Source organism: Bos mutus, chromosome 26 (genome assembly GCF_027580195.1).
Source record: "Bos mutus isolate GX-2022 chromosome 26, NWIPB_WYAK_1.1, whole genome shotgun sequence".
Classification (NCBI taxonomy): Eukaryota; Metazoa; Chordata; class Mammalia; order Artiodactyla; family Bovidae; genus Bos; species Bos mutus.
Genome location: NC_091642.1, coordinates 13,470,690 through 13,487,297, shown reverse-complemented (window position 1 = coordinate 13,487,297; position 16,608 = coordinate 13,470,690). Strand labels below are relative to the sequence as shown.

The 16,608-nt window shown below is 42.7% G+C and overlaps 1 protein-coding gene across 2 annotated transcripts in view; it reads right to left on the bottom strand.

Annotated features, from left to right (window-relative positions):
- Positions 1-10,111: 10,111 nt before the first annotated feature.
- Positions 10,112-16,608, bottom strand: part of FAM204A (family with sequence similarity 204 member A) — a 35,094-nt gene continuing 28,597 nt past the window's right edge. For both annotated transcript variants that reach the window (XM_005902785.3, XM_070363243.1), the window contains exon 8: positions 10,112-16,524. In XM_005902785.3, coding sequence (XP_005902847.1) covers positions 16,473-16,524 — 52 coding nt within the window. In that variant the 3' untranslated portion in view covers positions 10,112-16,472. The remainder of the gene's footprint in view (positions 16,525-16,608) is intronic.

Genomic DNA, 16,608 nt, shown 5'->3' with positions numbered 1-16,608 from the left:
TTTAAGGAACCTAAAATATCTGAATTCCTTCAGCTTTGCTCCCCTAAATCACAAGTAGATGGGAAGTAGGTTTTATGTAGACTTGGCTTTTGCTGTTGTTCAGTTGCTAAGTCATGTCCGACTCTTTGTGACCACCCATCCCATCCCCTGCACCTCCCCATGGACTGCAGCATGCCCAGGCCTCCCCATCCCGCTCCTGGAGTTTGCTCAAATTCATGTCCATGGAGTCAGTGATGCTATCTAACAAACTCATTCTCTGCCACCCCTTCTCCTTTTATCTTCAGTCTTCCTCTTCACTATGACACATCCATCTTGGGTCATCTTGGGTGGCCCTACATAGCACGGCTCATAGCATCATTCAAGTTATGCAAACCCCTTCACCACGACAAAGCTGTGATCCATGAAGGGGGCAGACTTGACCAGAAGGTGGAAATAGCCACTGTGTTATACAGGTTGTCCTTAATATCTTGTTGATTTGGGACAGAGGGGATGGGCTTTCTTGGCCTTCTTATCTTGGTGGACTGTGTCCTGTGGAACAGAAGTGTTTAAATGGGGTCTTCTAAATTGGTTGGGTTTAGGAGAACCAAGAACCACTGGGTTCATGCCAGAATTCTGTGTATATGTTCACATGTGTGTTTTTTCACAGAGAGGGTCTTTCTGTGGCCTGTAGAAGTTTAAAAGCCAGTGGCAGAGAGGAAGTTGAGGAAATGAGGAGCTTTGTCAAGAATTTTTGATTTCAGAAAAATGTACTGAGGACATTTTAGAGCAGAAACGTCTCCAAAGGAAGAGAAAATAGGAATTAGGGACTTCCCTGGCTGCCCAGTGGTTAAGACTTTGTATTTCCAGTGAAAGGGGTGTGGGTTCAATCCCTGGTCAGGGAACTAAGATCCCACATGCCACATGGCATGGCCAAAAAACTTTTTTTCAGAATTTATTAATTATATAGTAGATACTTGGGTTTGTTCAGTCAGTCTTTTTTCTTTTTTTTTATTGAACACCTGCTATGTGCCAGCCACTATAAAAAGTCTTTGGGACGCAGTCATGAAAAGGAATGGTCCACTAAACACACTGCTGCAGCCAAGGGGACTGAATAACACTGACTGAATATAAAGCATGTGCTGGAGTTTATGTACAGTAATCAAATCTTTACAACCAACCAACCATATAATTGGGAAAGGGGTAAGTCAAGGCTGTATATTGTCACCCTGAATATTTAACTTATATGCAGAGTACATCATGAGAAATGCCAGGCTGGATGAAGCACAAGCTAGAATCAAGATTGCTGGGAGAAATATCAATAACCTCAGATATGCAGATGACACCACCCTTATGGCAGAAAGTGAAGAGGAACTAAAGAGCCTCTGGATGAAAGTGAAAGAGGAGAGTAAAAAAGCTGGCTTAAAACTCAGCATTCAAAAAATGAAGATTATGGCATCCAGTCCCATCACTTCATGGCAAATAGATGGGGAAGCAATGGAAACAGTGACAGACTTTATTTTCTTGGGCTTCAAAATCACTGCAGATGGGGACAGCAGCCATGATATTACAAGATTCTTGCTCCTGGGAAGAAAAGCTATGATCAACCAAGACAGCATGTTAAAAAGCAGAGACATTACTTTGCCAACAAAGGTCTGTAGTAAAGCTATGGTTTTTCCAGTGGTCATGTATGGATGTGAGAGTTGGACCATAAAGAAAGCTGAGCGCCAAAGAATTGATGCTTTTGAACTGTGGTGTTGGAGAAGACTCTTGAGAGTCCCTTGGACTGCAAGGAGATCCAACCAGTCCATCCTAAAGGAAACCAGTCCTGAATATTCATTGGAAGGACTGATGCTGAAGCTGCAGCTGCAATACTTTGGCCACCTGATGCAAAGACCTGACTCACTGGAAAAGACCCTGATGCTGGGAAAGATTAAAGGCAGGAGGAGAAGGGGATGACAGAGGATGAGATGGTTGGATGGTATCACTGACTCTATGGACATGAGTTTGAGCAAGCTCTAGGAGTTGGTGATAGACAGGGAAGCCCGGCGTATTACAGTCCATGGAGTTGCAAAGAGTCGGACACGACTGAGTGACTGAATTGAACTGAACCATATAAACTTCAAATTATTATATTATCCTATTAAACCTCAAATTATATATGAAATGAGAGCTTTCTGCCTCTAAAGTCAGTCCTCTACCCCATCTATAGGAGCTGAATTTGGAGAATTTTTTTGGACAGAATCCAGGAATACACTGAGTAGGTGTTTGGATAGTAGAAAGGCAGCTTCTGCCTGGAATGTGGTACAGTATTGGGGTATGATTTCCCTAAAGATCCAGGGAGAGGGTAGAAAATGCTCTGATCATCTTGTATACACAACATATAGTAATGCCAGCTAATGATAACTGAGTGTTTACTGCACACCAGGCCTTGGGCTAAACTTTCTACATGCATTATCTTAACGTCCACAAGTTCACACAATAAGCATCATTACTAACACTGCTTGACAAATAAGATATTGAGGCTTAGAGAATTCCCATAGTGAGTAAGAGTCCAGAACCTAGATTCAAACCTGCTTTACTGTCTTTCAAGTCATCTTTACATAGATATTTAACCTCTTTGGGTCATTAGGAAACTCTCTGAAGGCTGGAGTCGCCAGGTGTATTTTTGTTTATTATGAAATTTGGCACATAGGGGAATAACATCTTCAGACAAACATTCATACAGTACCATCAAGAGCTCCGAAAGGGCTGAGATCCCACCCTATTTAAAGCCAGCAAGTCAGCTTGCTACTGTTTCATGGATGTTGCTAGAGGATACTAGACTCCTGGGTCAGAGACCAAGGACAATTTATTACAGTAAATCCCCTGCATATGAATGAGTTCAGATCTGAGAGTGTGTTCATAAGTCCAAGTTGTCCATAAGTCCAAAAAAGTTAGCTTAGGTACCCAACTAACACAATCAGCTATATAGTACTGTACTGTAGTAGGTTTATAATACTTTCTCACAAATAATATATAAAAACAAAAAAAGTAAACATTTTTAATCTTATAGCACAGCACCTTGAAAAGTACAGTAGTACAGTACAACCACTGGCATCCAGGAGCTGGCAGTGAGTGAATGGGCAAGAAGAGTTACTGACTGGAGGAGGGATAAAAGGTGGGAGGTGGTAGAACTGAAGGATCAATGGCAATAGGAGACAGAGGGCAAGCTGCAATCTCACTTGCAACTGATGTTGATGGCATACGTTCTGGTTTCTTGCTGGATTCAATTCTATCTATCCTGTTTTTTTAAAAAAAGAAAATCCAGTATGTCTGAGTAGTAGCTCTTTTCTTCCCATCATAGAAGACACAGCAGCACTGGATTGCATTCTGTACGGCTGTTGCAACCTTCATGTACAGTTCTACGTTTGGACCCTGTGTCTCAAAAATCTAACAGTGCCTCCTCAAGTCAGGAAAATCCCTTTGCCATTTCTTGCAAAGGCAAAGGGAATCTCTTTGGTCCTTCAGTTACTTCTTCTTCTTCTTATCTCTCTTCGTCCTTCCTCTAGGCCTTCAATTTTATCAGATCTTCACTAGTAAACTGCACATTCACATCTTTGAAAGTCCACAACTTGAAGGTTCTTATGTAGGGGACTTATTGTACTCACAAGCAATAGCCACTGTCTCAGCACTTTTTGCACTGATTCCAATAGTGTGATACTAAGAGGGTGTGATGACACTTGTCCCTGCATGGCTTTCATTAAAGAAGTTCCTTAGAGAACTGGATCTTTATAAAGAGAGTAAGCTTGGCTGCCTTAGCTCCAAAGGAGGACATTCTTTATTATACTGAACAGTAAGCATGGCTGCTCTTTGCCCCAGAGAGAGACACTATCTCAATCTCAATCTTCTAAGGCTGCTTACACACAATGTGCATACATGTGTGTGCGTGCTCAGGTATGTAGGACACTTTACAACTTTGTGGACTGTAGCCCACTAGGCTCCTCTGTCCATGAGATTTCCCAGGCAAGGATACTGGAGTGGGTTGCCATGTCCTTTTCCAGGGAATCTTCCTGACCCAGGAATCGAACCCATGTTTTGTACATTGCAGGCAGATTCTTTACCTGCTGAGCCATCAGGGAATCCTGTTTATATACAAACACTCTCACAAAAATAGTTTGCAACAAAGGGTAGTTAGCACCATGCTTGCAAAACGGCAGTAATGCAAGAAACCCCCAGAGAACTATCTCCCTATGAGGATATGATTTGCTATGTGTCAGGATCTTTAAACTATTTATTTATTTGGTTGTACCAGGTCTTAGTTGCACCAGGCAGGACCTTATTCAGTTTGCGACATGCAAACTCAGTTGCGGCATGTGGGATCTAGTTCCCTGACCAGGGATTAAACCCGGAACTCCTACATTGGGAGTACAGAGTCTTAGCCACAGGACCACCAGAGAAGTCCCCTGAGCACTTTCATATTCATCATTTTATTTAATCCTCACAGTCCTATAAGATAGGTACTATTCGTATCTCCATTTTTCAGGAGGAGACCCAAGACACAGAGAGGATGATGTGTTTGGGGTGACATAGTTCATAGTGGGAGTGCTGATATTGGAATCTGGGCTCCTCCAGAGTCCGGGGATAATGGCTTCACTGTTTTAACACTTGCTGGTATCAGCCACACCCACTCTGGATCCTCTCCTTTTCTCCATAGCTTCTCACCACGTGAGTACTCAAACTTGAGTGTACATCAGCGTCACCTGGAGGGTTTGTCACATCAATGTGTGTCCTAGAACTTGAGAACATGCATTTCTCCATCTGCCAGGGGCTGCCGGCCCAGGAGCTCACCCCCGGGAACCACCGGGATGCTGTCTAGTTTGTTTATGGTCTGTGTTCCCCACTAGAATACAAGCTCCATGATTTTCAGGATTTGTCTGTTTTGCTCACTGCTGTATCCTCAGTGCTTCCACTTGGACCTGGCATGTGACGAGCCCTCAACACATATTTACTAAAAGAATCAGGGAAGAACACACGGGGAAGTCCATTTCTTCTGGATTCTGTCATTTGCACGTTTGGAAAACACCCCACTGCCTCCTGGAGCAGTCAGTCCTTCCCGCCACAAGACTGGAGGCAAAGAAACCAGGACAGAGATCCCGAAGAGGGCGGTGAGATCCTGAACGGCGCGGTGAGATCCTGATCCACTGATGTCATTTACAAAGCTTTTGACCTCGAGAATTGTTGGAGCCACTTCTAGTAATATATGAATTTCATAAAAAATGCCTTCCAAGCTGCAGAGAAACATCTGAAGATTTTAATTAAACCCTCCGCCATGGGGAATGGAACTTTTATGCACACGGACTTCGGATTTTCTTCTCTTTTCTTTTTGAGCACTGCTGGCAAGGAAGCGAGGACCAAGCGAGGATTCCAATTGAGTTCTTTGACACGGAACCTTTCTTTTTCTGGCCTTTTTTTTTTTCTTTTTTCCTTTAATGAAAGTGGCTTATGAGTACAGCCAGCCTGTTTGGGGATATGAGCATTTATATTAATGGAATTAGACTCAGTATTTTTATACTGAGGTATCCCTCTCTCCCTATGGTTTGTGATAAGTGAAAGAAAAGTGAAAGTAAAAGTCGCTCAGTTGTGTTCAACTCTTTGCAAACCCATGGACTGTAGTCCATGGAATTCTCCAGGCCAGAATACTGGAGTAGGTAGCCTTTTCCTTCTCCAGAGGATCTTCCCAAGCCAGGGATCGAACTCAGGTCTCCCCCATTGCAGGAAAATCCTTTACCAGCTGAGTCACAAGGGAAGCTCCATCTTGTGATAAGATGTGCAAGTTTCATTGGCTTGTTTCGTCTCTTCCATCCCAGCTTCCTACACGGGGAAGTTTACATTTCTAACAAGTGATTCTTCCGCTTGCTGGTAGTTCATGGATCATACTTTAAGAATCACTGGAAGAGGGAGAAAGAGCAAAGGCCTGGCCAGGGCCCTAACCCTGGCTCTTGTATGCTATAGAGAGGGTCTGCTTGCTTTAGAGTTCTCTCCTAAATCTCCCAGCATCTCAGTTTCCTCCTCTATAAAAAATATATAACATGTATTCACTTCTTTAGAGAGATGCTTCCAAGAATATAATGAAAGTATAATGAAAAACGTTTTAACTTTTCAACCTGCTAGACTTATATGATGCATGTAAAATTAAGGTGTCTCTTTAAGGCAGGAACATATACAAGACAGAAAGTCCCCTACAAATGAACCATCAAGTTGAGAACTTTGTAAGATGCAAACACGCATTTCATCAACATCAGGCGTGAGTAAAATTGCAGCTTGCCCTCCATCTCCTACTGCTGATGATCCTTCAGCTCTAGGAATGAAATTCATTTGTATGTAGGGGACAAACTGTAATGATTCTCAACATGTTTAAAAGTTTTTTTCAGTAGAACAGTAACAATAGTCCCAAGGCTTATATTCTCAATCAGCCACGATTATTTAATAAGGACATCAAGACTCCAAATGGTTTGACTGGAAGGACCAGGTATGTATACAATCACTCACCCAACCATCCATCCATCCACCATCCTTCCATCCACATAAAATATTGGCCTGTAATTCTGTGCCAGTCTAGCTGCATTAGAAACCACAGAGACCTTTAAAATCAAACAAAAACAGTTCCAAGCAACATGCTGAGATTCAGTAGGTCTGGGTTGGACTCAGAGATCTACACACTATAAGGGTACAAAGGATATGATTTCCATGCTCTGGAAAGAAATACCAAGGAAAACTCGGGAGTAGAGGATGGGGCGGGGGTGTGGTTCAGCGAAAATCTAAAGGGAGAAAGCACAGAGGCCCTTCCCAGAAAGGTTTCCCCCAGAGCAAGAGAAGTGTTATATACTCTAAAATGTTACTATTCTAGATGTTGTACAGTTAGGTTTGTGTTTCCCAGAGTGTTGTGAGTAAACATGTGGATTGTTAATAAGTGGTGGGTGGGGGAAAAAAAAAAAGATCAATTTGTTCAACAAATTTGAGAAGCATTGTGATAAACACCAGCAGAGGGTTACTGACTTCTCAGAGGCCTTGAGGTGCTGATAAAGTCACAGCTGTCAAGGTCACAGTGGCAATAACATGCAATGGTTCCCAAATGCATTTGACCACAGAAACCTGTTTTTCCTAATGGCCCAAGGTTCCACTGAACTTACTTTGGGAGTTCCTCCTGTCTGTAACTATATGTACATATCAAAATACGTACATACATTTATCTACCTATTTAAGTGCATATTTTAAGTCACTTCAGTTGTGTCCAACTCTGCCATCCTATGGACTGCAGCCTGCCAGACTCCTCTGTCCATGGGGATTCTCCAGACAAGACTAGAGGGGGTTGCCATGCCCTCCTCCAGAGAATCTTCCTGACCCAGGGATCAAACGTGTCTCTTATGTCTTCTGCATTGGCAGGCAGGTTCTTTACAACAAGCACCACCTGGGAAGCTGGAAAAAGGATAGAAATTGAAATCATCTGCAACTATAAGATATATACCTATTTAAGCAAATGTCTTCTAGTAGTAGATGGTTTCAATTTCTATCCTTTATCCAGTGTCCAAACCCTTGTACAGCACCTGCTGTACTCACAGTTGCTCATGGGTGTGCTTGCAAGTGCTAATGAGTTTTTTTTAATCTTTTTGCTGTGCCACAAGGCATGTGGGATCTTAGTTCCCTGACCAGTACCCCCTGCACTGGCAGCACAGAGTATTAACCACTAGACCACCAGGGAAGTCCCTGGTCATGCGTTTTTAAAACCTTTAAGCAGCTCTATTTTCATACATCTCAGGGACCGTTATTAAGGGGTTTCATTTATTACTGGAGTCAATAATCACTTCTGAATTCGAATCCAGCAGGCTTCTACCCACCACTACCAAGCATCTCTGTTTCTCATGTAATCAAGATATCAGACAAGTGAAAGGGAAAGTCGCTCAGTCATGTTCAACTCTTTGTGACCCCATAGACCATACAGTCCATGGAATTTTCTAGGCCAGAATACTGGAGTGGGTAGCCTATCCCTTCTCCAGCAAATCTTTCTGACCCAGGAATTGAACCAGGGTCTCCTGCATTGCAGGAGGATTCTTTACCAACTGAGCTATCAAGAAAGCCCTATCAGATAAGGGGCAGATTCTTTAAACCCTTCTGACTTCAAGCCACCAGCCCACGCTGTTGGTTCAAATAACTTCCCCTGGGTAGAGCTGAGCCTGCCGCCATGATCAGGACTGTCTGACCTGTGTCCACACACACATCCACCTCACTTTACTCTGTGTGTGTGTGTGTGTGTGTGTGTGTGTGTGTGTGTCAGGACTGTCTGACCTGTGTCCACACACACATCCACCTCACTTTACTCTGTGTGTGTGTGTGTGTGTGTGTGTGTGTGTGTGTGTGTGTTGGCTGGCGGGGTTTATCCATCCCCCAGCAGTGCCAGGCTGCCCCTCTTTGACAGAAGTGTCTCCACCAAGGGAGGCCCCCTTGCCCAGGGCAGTGGTGCACCAGGACAGACCCACAGCCCCGGCTGACGGGGCTGAGGGTGTGAGGAGCCAGCTCCTTTGAGGTGAGTGGTTCACAGAGCCATGGCTTGACCAGCTCTTTCACTTCCTCATGGGCTTCACTCTCTCTCTTATAGGTGTTTCCAGAAATGCACACATTTATAAATTTATAAAACATTTATAAATTGCTTTCAAAAGACATCTGGGACATTACTTCTAGGAAACCTGATCTGAGGCACCACCTATTGGGATCCAGATTTAAATCTTGGATTTGACCCAGATCACCAGGCTTTCTGATGCCACTCTTACCTTGCTCAGTGGCTCAGCAGTGTTGTGTTGCTGTTGACATCCCATCTTTTAAATAAGCCTCTACCTGTTTTCTTCAACAGCCTTCTCTTCTGACCTTCCAGAAGGAAATTCCATGGTGTTTGGCTGGACACAGTGTGTCTAAGTTATCATCTACATTCCTGAATATGTAGTTTCTAAGTCACGCCCAACTCTTTGCGACCCCATGGACTGCAGCACGCCAGGCTTCCCTGCCCTTCACCATCTCCTGGAGTTTGCTCAAACGCATGTGCATTGTCAGTGATGCCATCCAACCATCTCATCCTCTGTTACCCGCTTCTCCTCCTGCCTTCAATCTTCCCCCAGCATCAGGGTTATTATTAAATGTCTGATTTCACACAACTAAATTACTAAACTCTACCTATATTACCTGCTCTCTGCTACCTGCTTCACTCAACCCACATCACCATCCACGGGCACCCAACCCTACCACGGCCCTGTGCAGTCAACAAATGTCAAGTCTTCCCCGCAAAAACTTCCAGCATTCACGCTCTCCCCACAATTCCCACAGCCTTGGTTTAGGGTCTCATCAGTTCCTCCCCAGGATACTGAAATACCCTAGCTGTCCTAGCTTCAGGCCTGACTCCTAAACCACCATCTCTCGTATGCCAACATGTACATCTCTTGTTTAATATATGCTGATGCATCCTCACTCCCTAGAGACCTAAGTCCAAACACCCTCCTATGAGAAGACTGTTGAGAGTCCCTTGGACTGCAAGGAGATCCTACCAGTTGAGCCTAAAGGAAATCAGTCCTGAATATTCATTGGAAGGACTGACGCTGAAGCTGAAACTCCAAAACTTTGGCCACCTGATGCGAAGAACTGACTCACTGGAAAAGACCCTGATGCTGGGAAAGATTGAATGCAGAAGGGGATGATAGAGGATGAGATGGTTGGATGGCATCACCGACTTGATGGACATGAGTTTGAGCAAGCTCTGAGAGTTGGTGATGGAAGGGAAGCCTGGCATGCTGCAGTCCATGGGGTCGCAAAGAGTCGGACACGACTGAGCAACTGATCTGACTTGACTGAAGCATTGCCTTTCCTATGACCTTGACGGACTTCCCAGGTGGCAACTACATTCTCATTTGAGCCTTGCTGAAATGTGACTCTACTTCAGCATTTCCCATACATCGTAGGAGATACTTGAGACCTCTATCTACCATGCACATTACTTGACGAACATGAGAGGCTTTCTGATCAGCTCTGTCAAAATATCCAAGTACAATGCTCACATCAAGTCACAAGTAGTAGTTTGTGGTATTCAACATGTCTTAGCATCACCTGGATACCACACATCAAGGTCATATGTGATGGTCATGGATGTGGCTAGCTGTTTACTAATTGTATTTCCCCTCCTTCCAGGGAAACAGTCTACATTTTCCAGCCTCTGATGCAGTTAGGTGAAGCAATGAGATTCTAGCTGGTACAAAGCGAGCAGAAGTAACCCATTCCCCTTCTAGGCCAGGCCCATAACCTCCTCAAGTGTTCCTCTGTGGCTTCTTCCCTTCCTGTTGGCTGGGATGGTGACCCCCAGATTTATTAGGAAAAGAAAGTCAGAGAGCTGCTGTCAACCTGGATCTCTGAATGACTGTGAGGAGAGCCCCCCACTGATGGGGATGTCCCCTGTCCCATGAGCAGGAAATAGACTTCTACTGTTCGAGTCATTATAGTTCAGGGGCATATTTATTGCAGTAGTTAACATTTCCCTACCCTGGGCAGGCACTGTGACATAGCCATTGTAGAATGAAGGACATGTTGATACAGCCTAAGAAAACCTAAGCTTTAAATTATGGAGCATTGTACAAAACAGCTGCATTCATTCCCGTTTCACCTCAGTGGGCCTCACGTCTGTGTGAGGCTACAAAATATGGTGAAAGTCAGGGTGTCAGTCCCTGTGAGGTGAGTGCTAAGCTAGTGAATGACTTTAGCCAAGCTAACCAGCGAGGAGACTTCACATCCTGCAGAGAAAAGAACGTGTGCCCATGTAATTAAAAAATTTACATCTAGGTTATTTATTACATGTAGGTTATTTCTTGGGCTTCCCTTGTGGCTCAGCTGGTAAAGAATCCGCCTGCAATGCAGACCTGGGTTCAATCCCTGGACTGGGAAGATCCCCTGGAGAAGGGAAAGGCTACCCACTCCAGTATTCTGGCCTGGAGAATTCCATGGACTGTATAGTCCATGGGGCCGCAAAGAGTCAGACACAACCGAGTGACTTTCACTTTCACTTTTCTTCCAGGTTATTTCTTGGGTTTTCCAGGCAAGAATACTGGAGTGGGTAGCCATTTCCTCCTCCAGGGGATCTTCCCCACCCAGGGATTGAACCCACGTTTCCTGCCTATGTGTCCTGCAGTGGCAGGCGGACTCTACCACTTGAACCACCTGGGAAGTCCCTTTGTATTAACAGCCTACCTGAAAATCAAGTTGTCCAAAACATGCTTCCTAAACATTTCCCAGCAGACTGTGCGCATTCACTTTTGCATCGGCATGAGTTAGCTTAGTGTCTAACAGGGTAGGTGTTCAGTGAGTGTCTCTCAGATATTAAGTGGGGAGGAACTTGAAGCAACGCAAGGCTTCATTGTTTCACTACTCCTTGTGACATCCATAATTACTTCTAGTATCACTCACATTACAAATGAAAACACTTTTTATTCTGGGCAGTTGTAATTGTATACTATCCATCAAAAAATATAATGTTTATAGCTGAGGCATATTCAGCCTGAAAATGAAGTGATATATTAACTTCTTGATCAAATGCCAGAACTTACAGATGAATATGAAACAGACATCAATAATTACAGCTTGTACCAGAGCTGTTGGTTTCTGAACCTTTCAGTTCAATGAACAAGTAATAACTGGACAGACACACCTTTCAGAAATTAGAGGTGGGAAAAGATTACCTCATTCCATACCTGTCACAGAGCAGGCCCCCTGCAGCAATTCAGCAAGAGGCGGCCCATGGGCCCTGGGCGGGGGTGTGGGCTGGGCCTTCTAGAATGATGCCAGAGAGGACACAGGAAGGACCCTGGGGCAGGAGCAGCCAGGAGCCAGGGCTTTTCTTGGACACTGTACCTTTCCTTCCCTTCAGTCCCTTTTATTCTGTTTCCTTAAGAAACCTGGTCTGGACATAAAAGGTATGTACTTCATTTTTTTCTAAATTCCATCCTACTCAGAAAAGTCTTATGCTTTCTTACTTGAATGTAAAAAGGAATTACTAATACTAATAAAAAGATGATTATCTCTCAGCTAATTATTGATTTGAAAAGCACATCTAAACACCCAGCATACTGCATGGCATTTAATGGATAGTCCCAACAAAGGCCTGTGGTTGTGTTTCAGGGATCAAGGTCACAAAGGCTAGAGTGGCTGGAAGATCTCTGATAGTACTGCTGTGTCTGAAGAAATTCTAGCAAAATGAACACACATCCCTAGAACGCTCACCGATCAGAGGAGATGAAGAAACAATATACTTCACTGAGACCCAAGGGCACAGATGGTTTGACTCCTGAGTTTCTCCACAGCATCTTGATCTGCTACACGCTTCCATGTTCTTAACTGGAGTTGGGAATCCTTTCCCCAGTCAGTCTTTGTGCTGATTACAGCTACAACACTGAATGAGTGCATGAATGCACGCATGTGTCTTTTACAGTGAGTAATATGGAGGGAGGATAAAATAATAAAGACTAAAGAATGCAGCTCCACTCATTTTGCCAAAATCTACAGAGCACCCCACCCTCAAAAATGGAAAAACAGGTCTCACTGTCTCAGAATGTTATCAAGGTCAAGAATAAATACGTAGATCAATAAAATAATCTTTTGACAGTTCACTGAAATTTACTCTATAGAGATTCCATTTCTTAGCAGTTTAAAAACCTGAAAATCTAGAAAGATGCTCTGATTATTTCATAATAAAAATTAATTCCTTGAACTGCACTGTCCTGGTTTTGACTTAGCCTTTTCAAAGTTTTTTGTTTTGTTTTTTTGATCTATTACCATGATAGAAGGCACTGATGCCACAAACACTAATCTACACTTGGTCTTGGAAAAAGATTTTCGTGCACATATTTTGTCCAAATATTACTATTTGTTTCATGGAAGTCAAGGCAAAGACTTTAGTAGAGTGTAAATTTTAAGCCAATGAATAAACAGTTGGCTTCAAAAAACATTAAATTGACATGCAGAGCATTTGCTGCTCTGCCAGATACTAAAAATAAAGCAACTTCTGCCAACATGGAAAAACTTGAATTATTTCAGTTGGTCCTGAAGTTAACCAGGTTTCACTAATTTTCCAAAATGGGGCCTGATGTTAAGGTTATTACCTTGTTTCCTCAAAGCTGATCTCTGAAGTAAGATGCCAACTGTCTGCAATTTTTTTAAGGATCAACCCGATAGTTTTTGATAGTTTAGCAGGACATACCCTTCTAAAAATGTGACATATTTACCCAACAAATGAAAATTTGAACATCTGAAAATTAATATTCATCTTAAGTTCAGGGGCTCCCCTGGTGGCTCAGTGGTAAAGAATCCGTCTGCCAATGCAACAGACGCAGGTCCGATCCTGGGCTAGGAAGATCCCACGTGCCTCAGAGCACCTAAGCCCGTGAGTCACAACTACCGAGCCTGTGCTCCAGAGCCCCTGCTCTGCAACAAGAGAAGCCACCGCAACGAGAAGCCCGAGTACAGCAGCCGGGGCAGCTCCTGCTTGCCAAATAAATAAATAAAATTATATAAAAAAGAACGAAGTTCAAACTTGTCTTATCAGAGTGAAGAATAAGCTAAGTTATTACAATATTTACAAGATAACATTTTAGACAAAAGGCATCAGGGAACTCGGTACGTTTTAAAGATGAAGTTTTAAGCTGTTAACCAAAGTTCAGGTAAGATTTTATTCCTGTCCTTGGCCTGCTCCTTCCTTAGCTGTCTCTCTAAAAAAAACTGGCACATTTAAAATACGGAGTTTGAGATTTATGATCAGTTGCAGAAACCTGTTTAACTACTGATTTACAGTTTGGGCCAAGGTATTTAGGTCTGTCATCAGAACTAATTATAGCAAACCTGAGATTATATATTCAAACTCTCCTTTTGGTGAAAGAAATGAGAATGTTCTGCGGAAAATCAGAAACATCCTGAGGGCTTCCAAAGAGGAATGCACTATCAACTTTACTTCTCAGAACCAGGGCTGCAAAGCCCAAAATTATTGTTCTTTAGTAAGGTGTTTTAGCCTGAAGTACTCAAACAGTAAATCATAGTTACATTAATGGCATACCCATGGCCTGAAACATATTAATCTCAGTTAACAATAACTGACATTTACATTACTAATCTAATTCAGGCATTCTGATGGTAGTAAATGCACATGTTAAAGCTTCAGGAACTGAAATTATTACTGATCCAAAGAGAATCCTTATTTCACTGTCACCAAACGGAGAGGACAAATGACTATACTTCTGGGGCAATCTGGGTTTTCTAAGAATAATGTCTCCATTTTAATGCTTTAATGAGGAAAATTCAAATTAAAGCAGATTAAAAATAAAGTGGTCCCAAATGATATGCCAGCAGGGCTAACCCAAGAAAACCAGTGCCTTCCTCTTCTTCAAATCCTCTTCCCCTCCCACTCCTCTTCTGCTGGATGAGCTTGGACTCTTTCACAAGCCAGGACTCGAAGAGATCTTGGACTCTTTCACAAGCCAGGACTCGAAGGGAAAGGGACTTCTGCAACATGGCTCCTCTTATCCAATGAATCCCCTGAGACCTGATTCCACCATAATGCCATCCACTCAGGGACAATGTCCTCATCCGTGGGACTCCTGAGTGGAAGGAATGAGCAACTGCTGGCCCCAGGGCAGGTGGAAGAAGGGTTCAGACAGCTGGACTTTGGGTCAGGGGCTCCCAAACCAGACCCTAAAGGTGACCACTCTGGCCAGGCCTCACCATGAGAAGAGAGGGGAACTATGCCCAGAGGGGGTCAGGAAACGTGCTAAGGAAGTAGGTCAGCGGGAAAAGGCGAGCAGACAATGCAGGGGGACGACTGTCTTGGAGCCCCGTACGTGAGAATGTTACACTACCTGCTTGCTTTTCAAAGAGAAAGGTTTTTCATGTTTCAGACAAAACCAATGAATATTTCCCCCGTGATGAGTCTTTTTTTTAGAGGAAAATCTCCTATATTCTAAGTTTGTATTCACCTACCAAGAGCCTAAAGTAAGATGTTACAGGTAAAGGCTGTATGATTATATCTATAAAACTCAACAGGGAATATTGTCTTAAAATATAAGATTTTCCAATGTTTGGTCTGAATATCTTTTCACAATGAAGTCCATAAGTAGGGACACAATTTCCTAAAATCTCACTTTATCTGCTATACTAGTTTTCACCATCTAAACGGAAGCAAGATATGATTTTTGTTCTTTCAAATAGCAACAAGTTGCTCAGTTATTCCAGAACAGGAAAAAAACATTAAATATGTCACCATAAATTACTAAAATTTGGTTACTATTTGTAAGTCTAAAATTAACAAAATAATACCATCACCATGATTCATCTTCTATGTTCCTGAATTTATACTACCAACAGAGAGAAAGTTTGTATTGGATGGTTAGAAAACTTCTGATGAAGTAGCAGGAAGGGACAAGATGGAAACCACAATAAGCAGTTCTTTACCTCGACTGAGCACCAAGAGGGAGCTGCCAAAATAACCCAGGCTTGCAAAAAAAAAAAAAAAAAAATCACAGCATCCAGCTGTGGGCTTGTCCACCAACTTGAGACAATTTCTCAAAGCCCTTTCTAGTTGGGACTCTGAAACACACCTGCAGTGAAAGTCACTTAGCAGGGCGCCAGTCTTCTTTATCCGTATGCAAGCATTCAGTGGTTCCCGGAGCAATGGGGGAGAGGAGTGAAGGTTCAAGGTCTCAATGTCTGGAGTTATCACTGTCTAGAACCATTACATCAATTTCTCCAAGAACCATCTCATAATTTAAAGAGTGACACGGCTGAGAGAGATATTTAGGAAGACATCTCCAGGCAGAGAACCTGAATTTAAATCATTCTCCAAATACTGTTAGATTCTGTCCTTTTTTAAAATGGTGTTATTTAACCTGAAGGTACACAAAGATTAACAATTACCTGTATTATGTTACTATGAAATATCAACTCTACTGCCTACAATAAAGAACCGATAATTACTTTTGTAACATTAAGATAAAGGCATTTGTAAACACAGGATCTTTCTTGCACTTATGACTAATCCATTATAAACAAATGCCCATCTTAAAAACAGCTCCAGAGTGAGTGCAGTTACACTGCGTGCAGATAAGGAAGTACACGGAGCTCACTGGCTATGCTCCAGCAAATGGAGGAAAAGTAAAACTGATTCTATACTGGAGGTCTACATAAATAAATAAATAAATCCTATCCTTTTCTTTCCCCCTGTATATATGCTTGGATTACTTGCACAAATAATGGGATGGTCCACTTCACTCACTTCAGTGGGATGGACTCTTTAGAAAAAGACTGAAAAACGATTTGATAATCAACTCCCAAATTTTATGCTTATTTTTTCTACTTCCATCAATTTTCTGACAAAATCTTTTTTAGTAAATTGAGCAACTGAAGACTCGAGTGAAGCCTCAAAGGTCTTGAAGAACTCTGGCAAGTCACATATATCCCATGTTGCTTTTGGTTTCCCACCTCTTCTTTGCTTCAAATCTAAAATGAAGAACATGAAAATCTCGATTCATTTCTAAATACTTTACTGAAGTAACATGTTTACTAAGTGCCAAAGTAAAATAA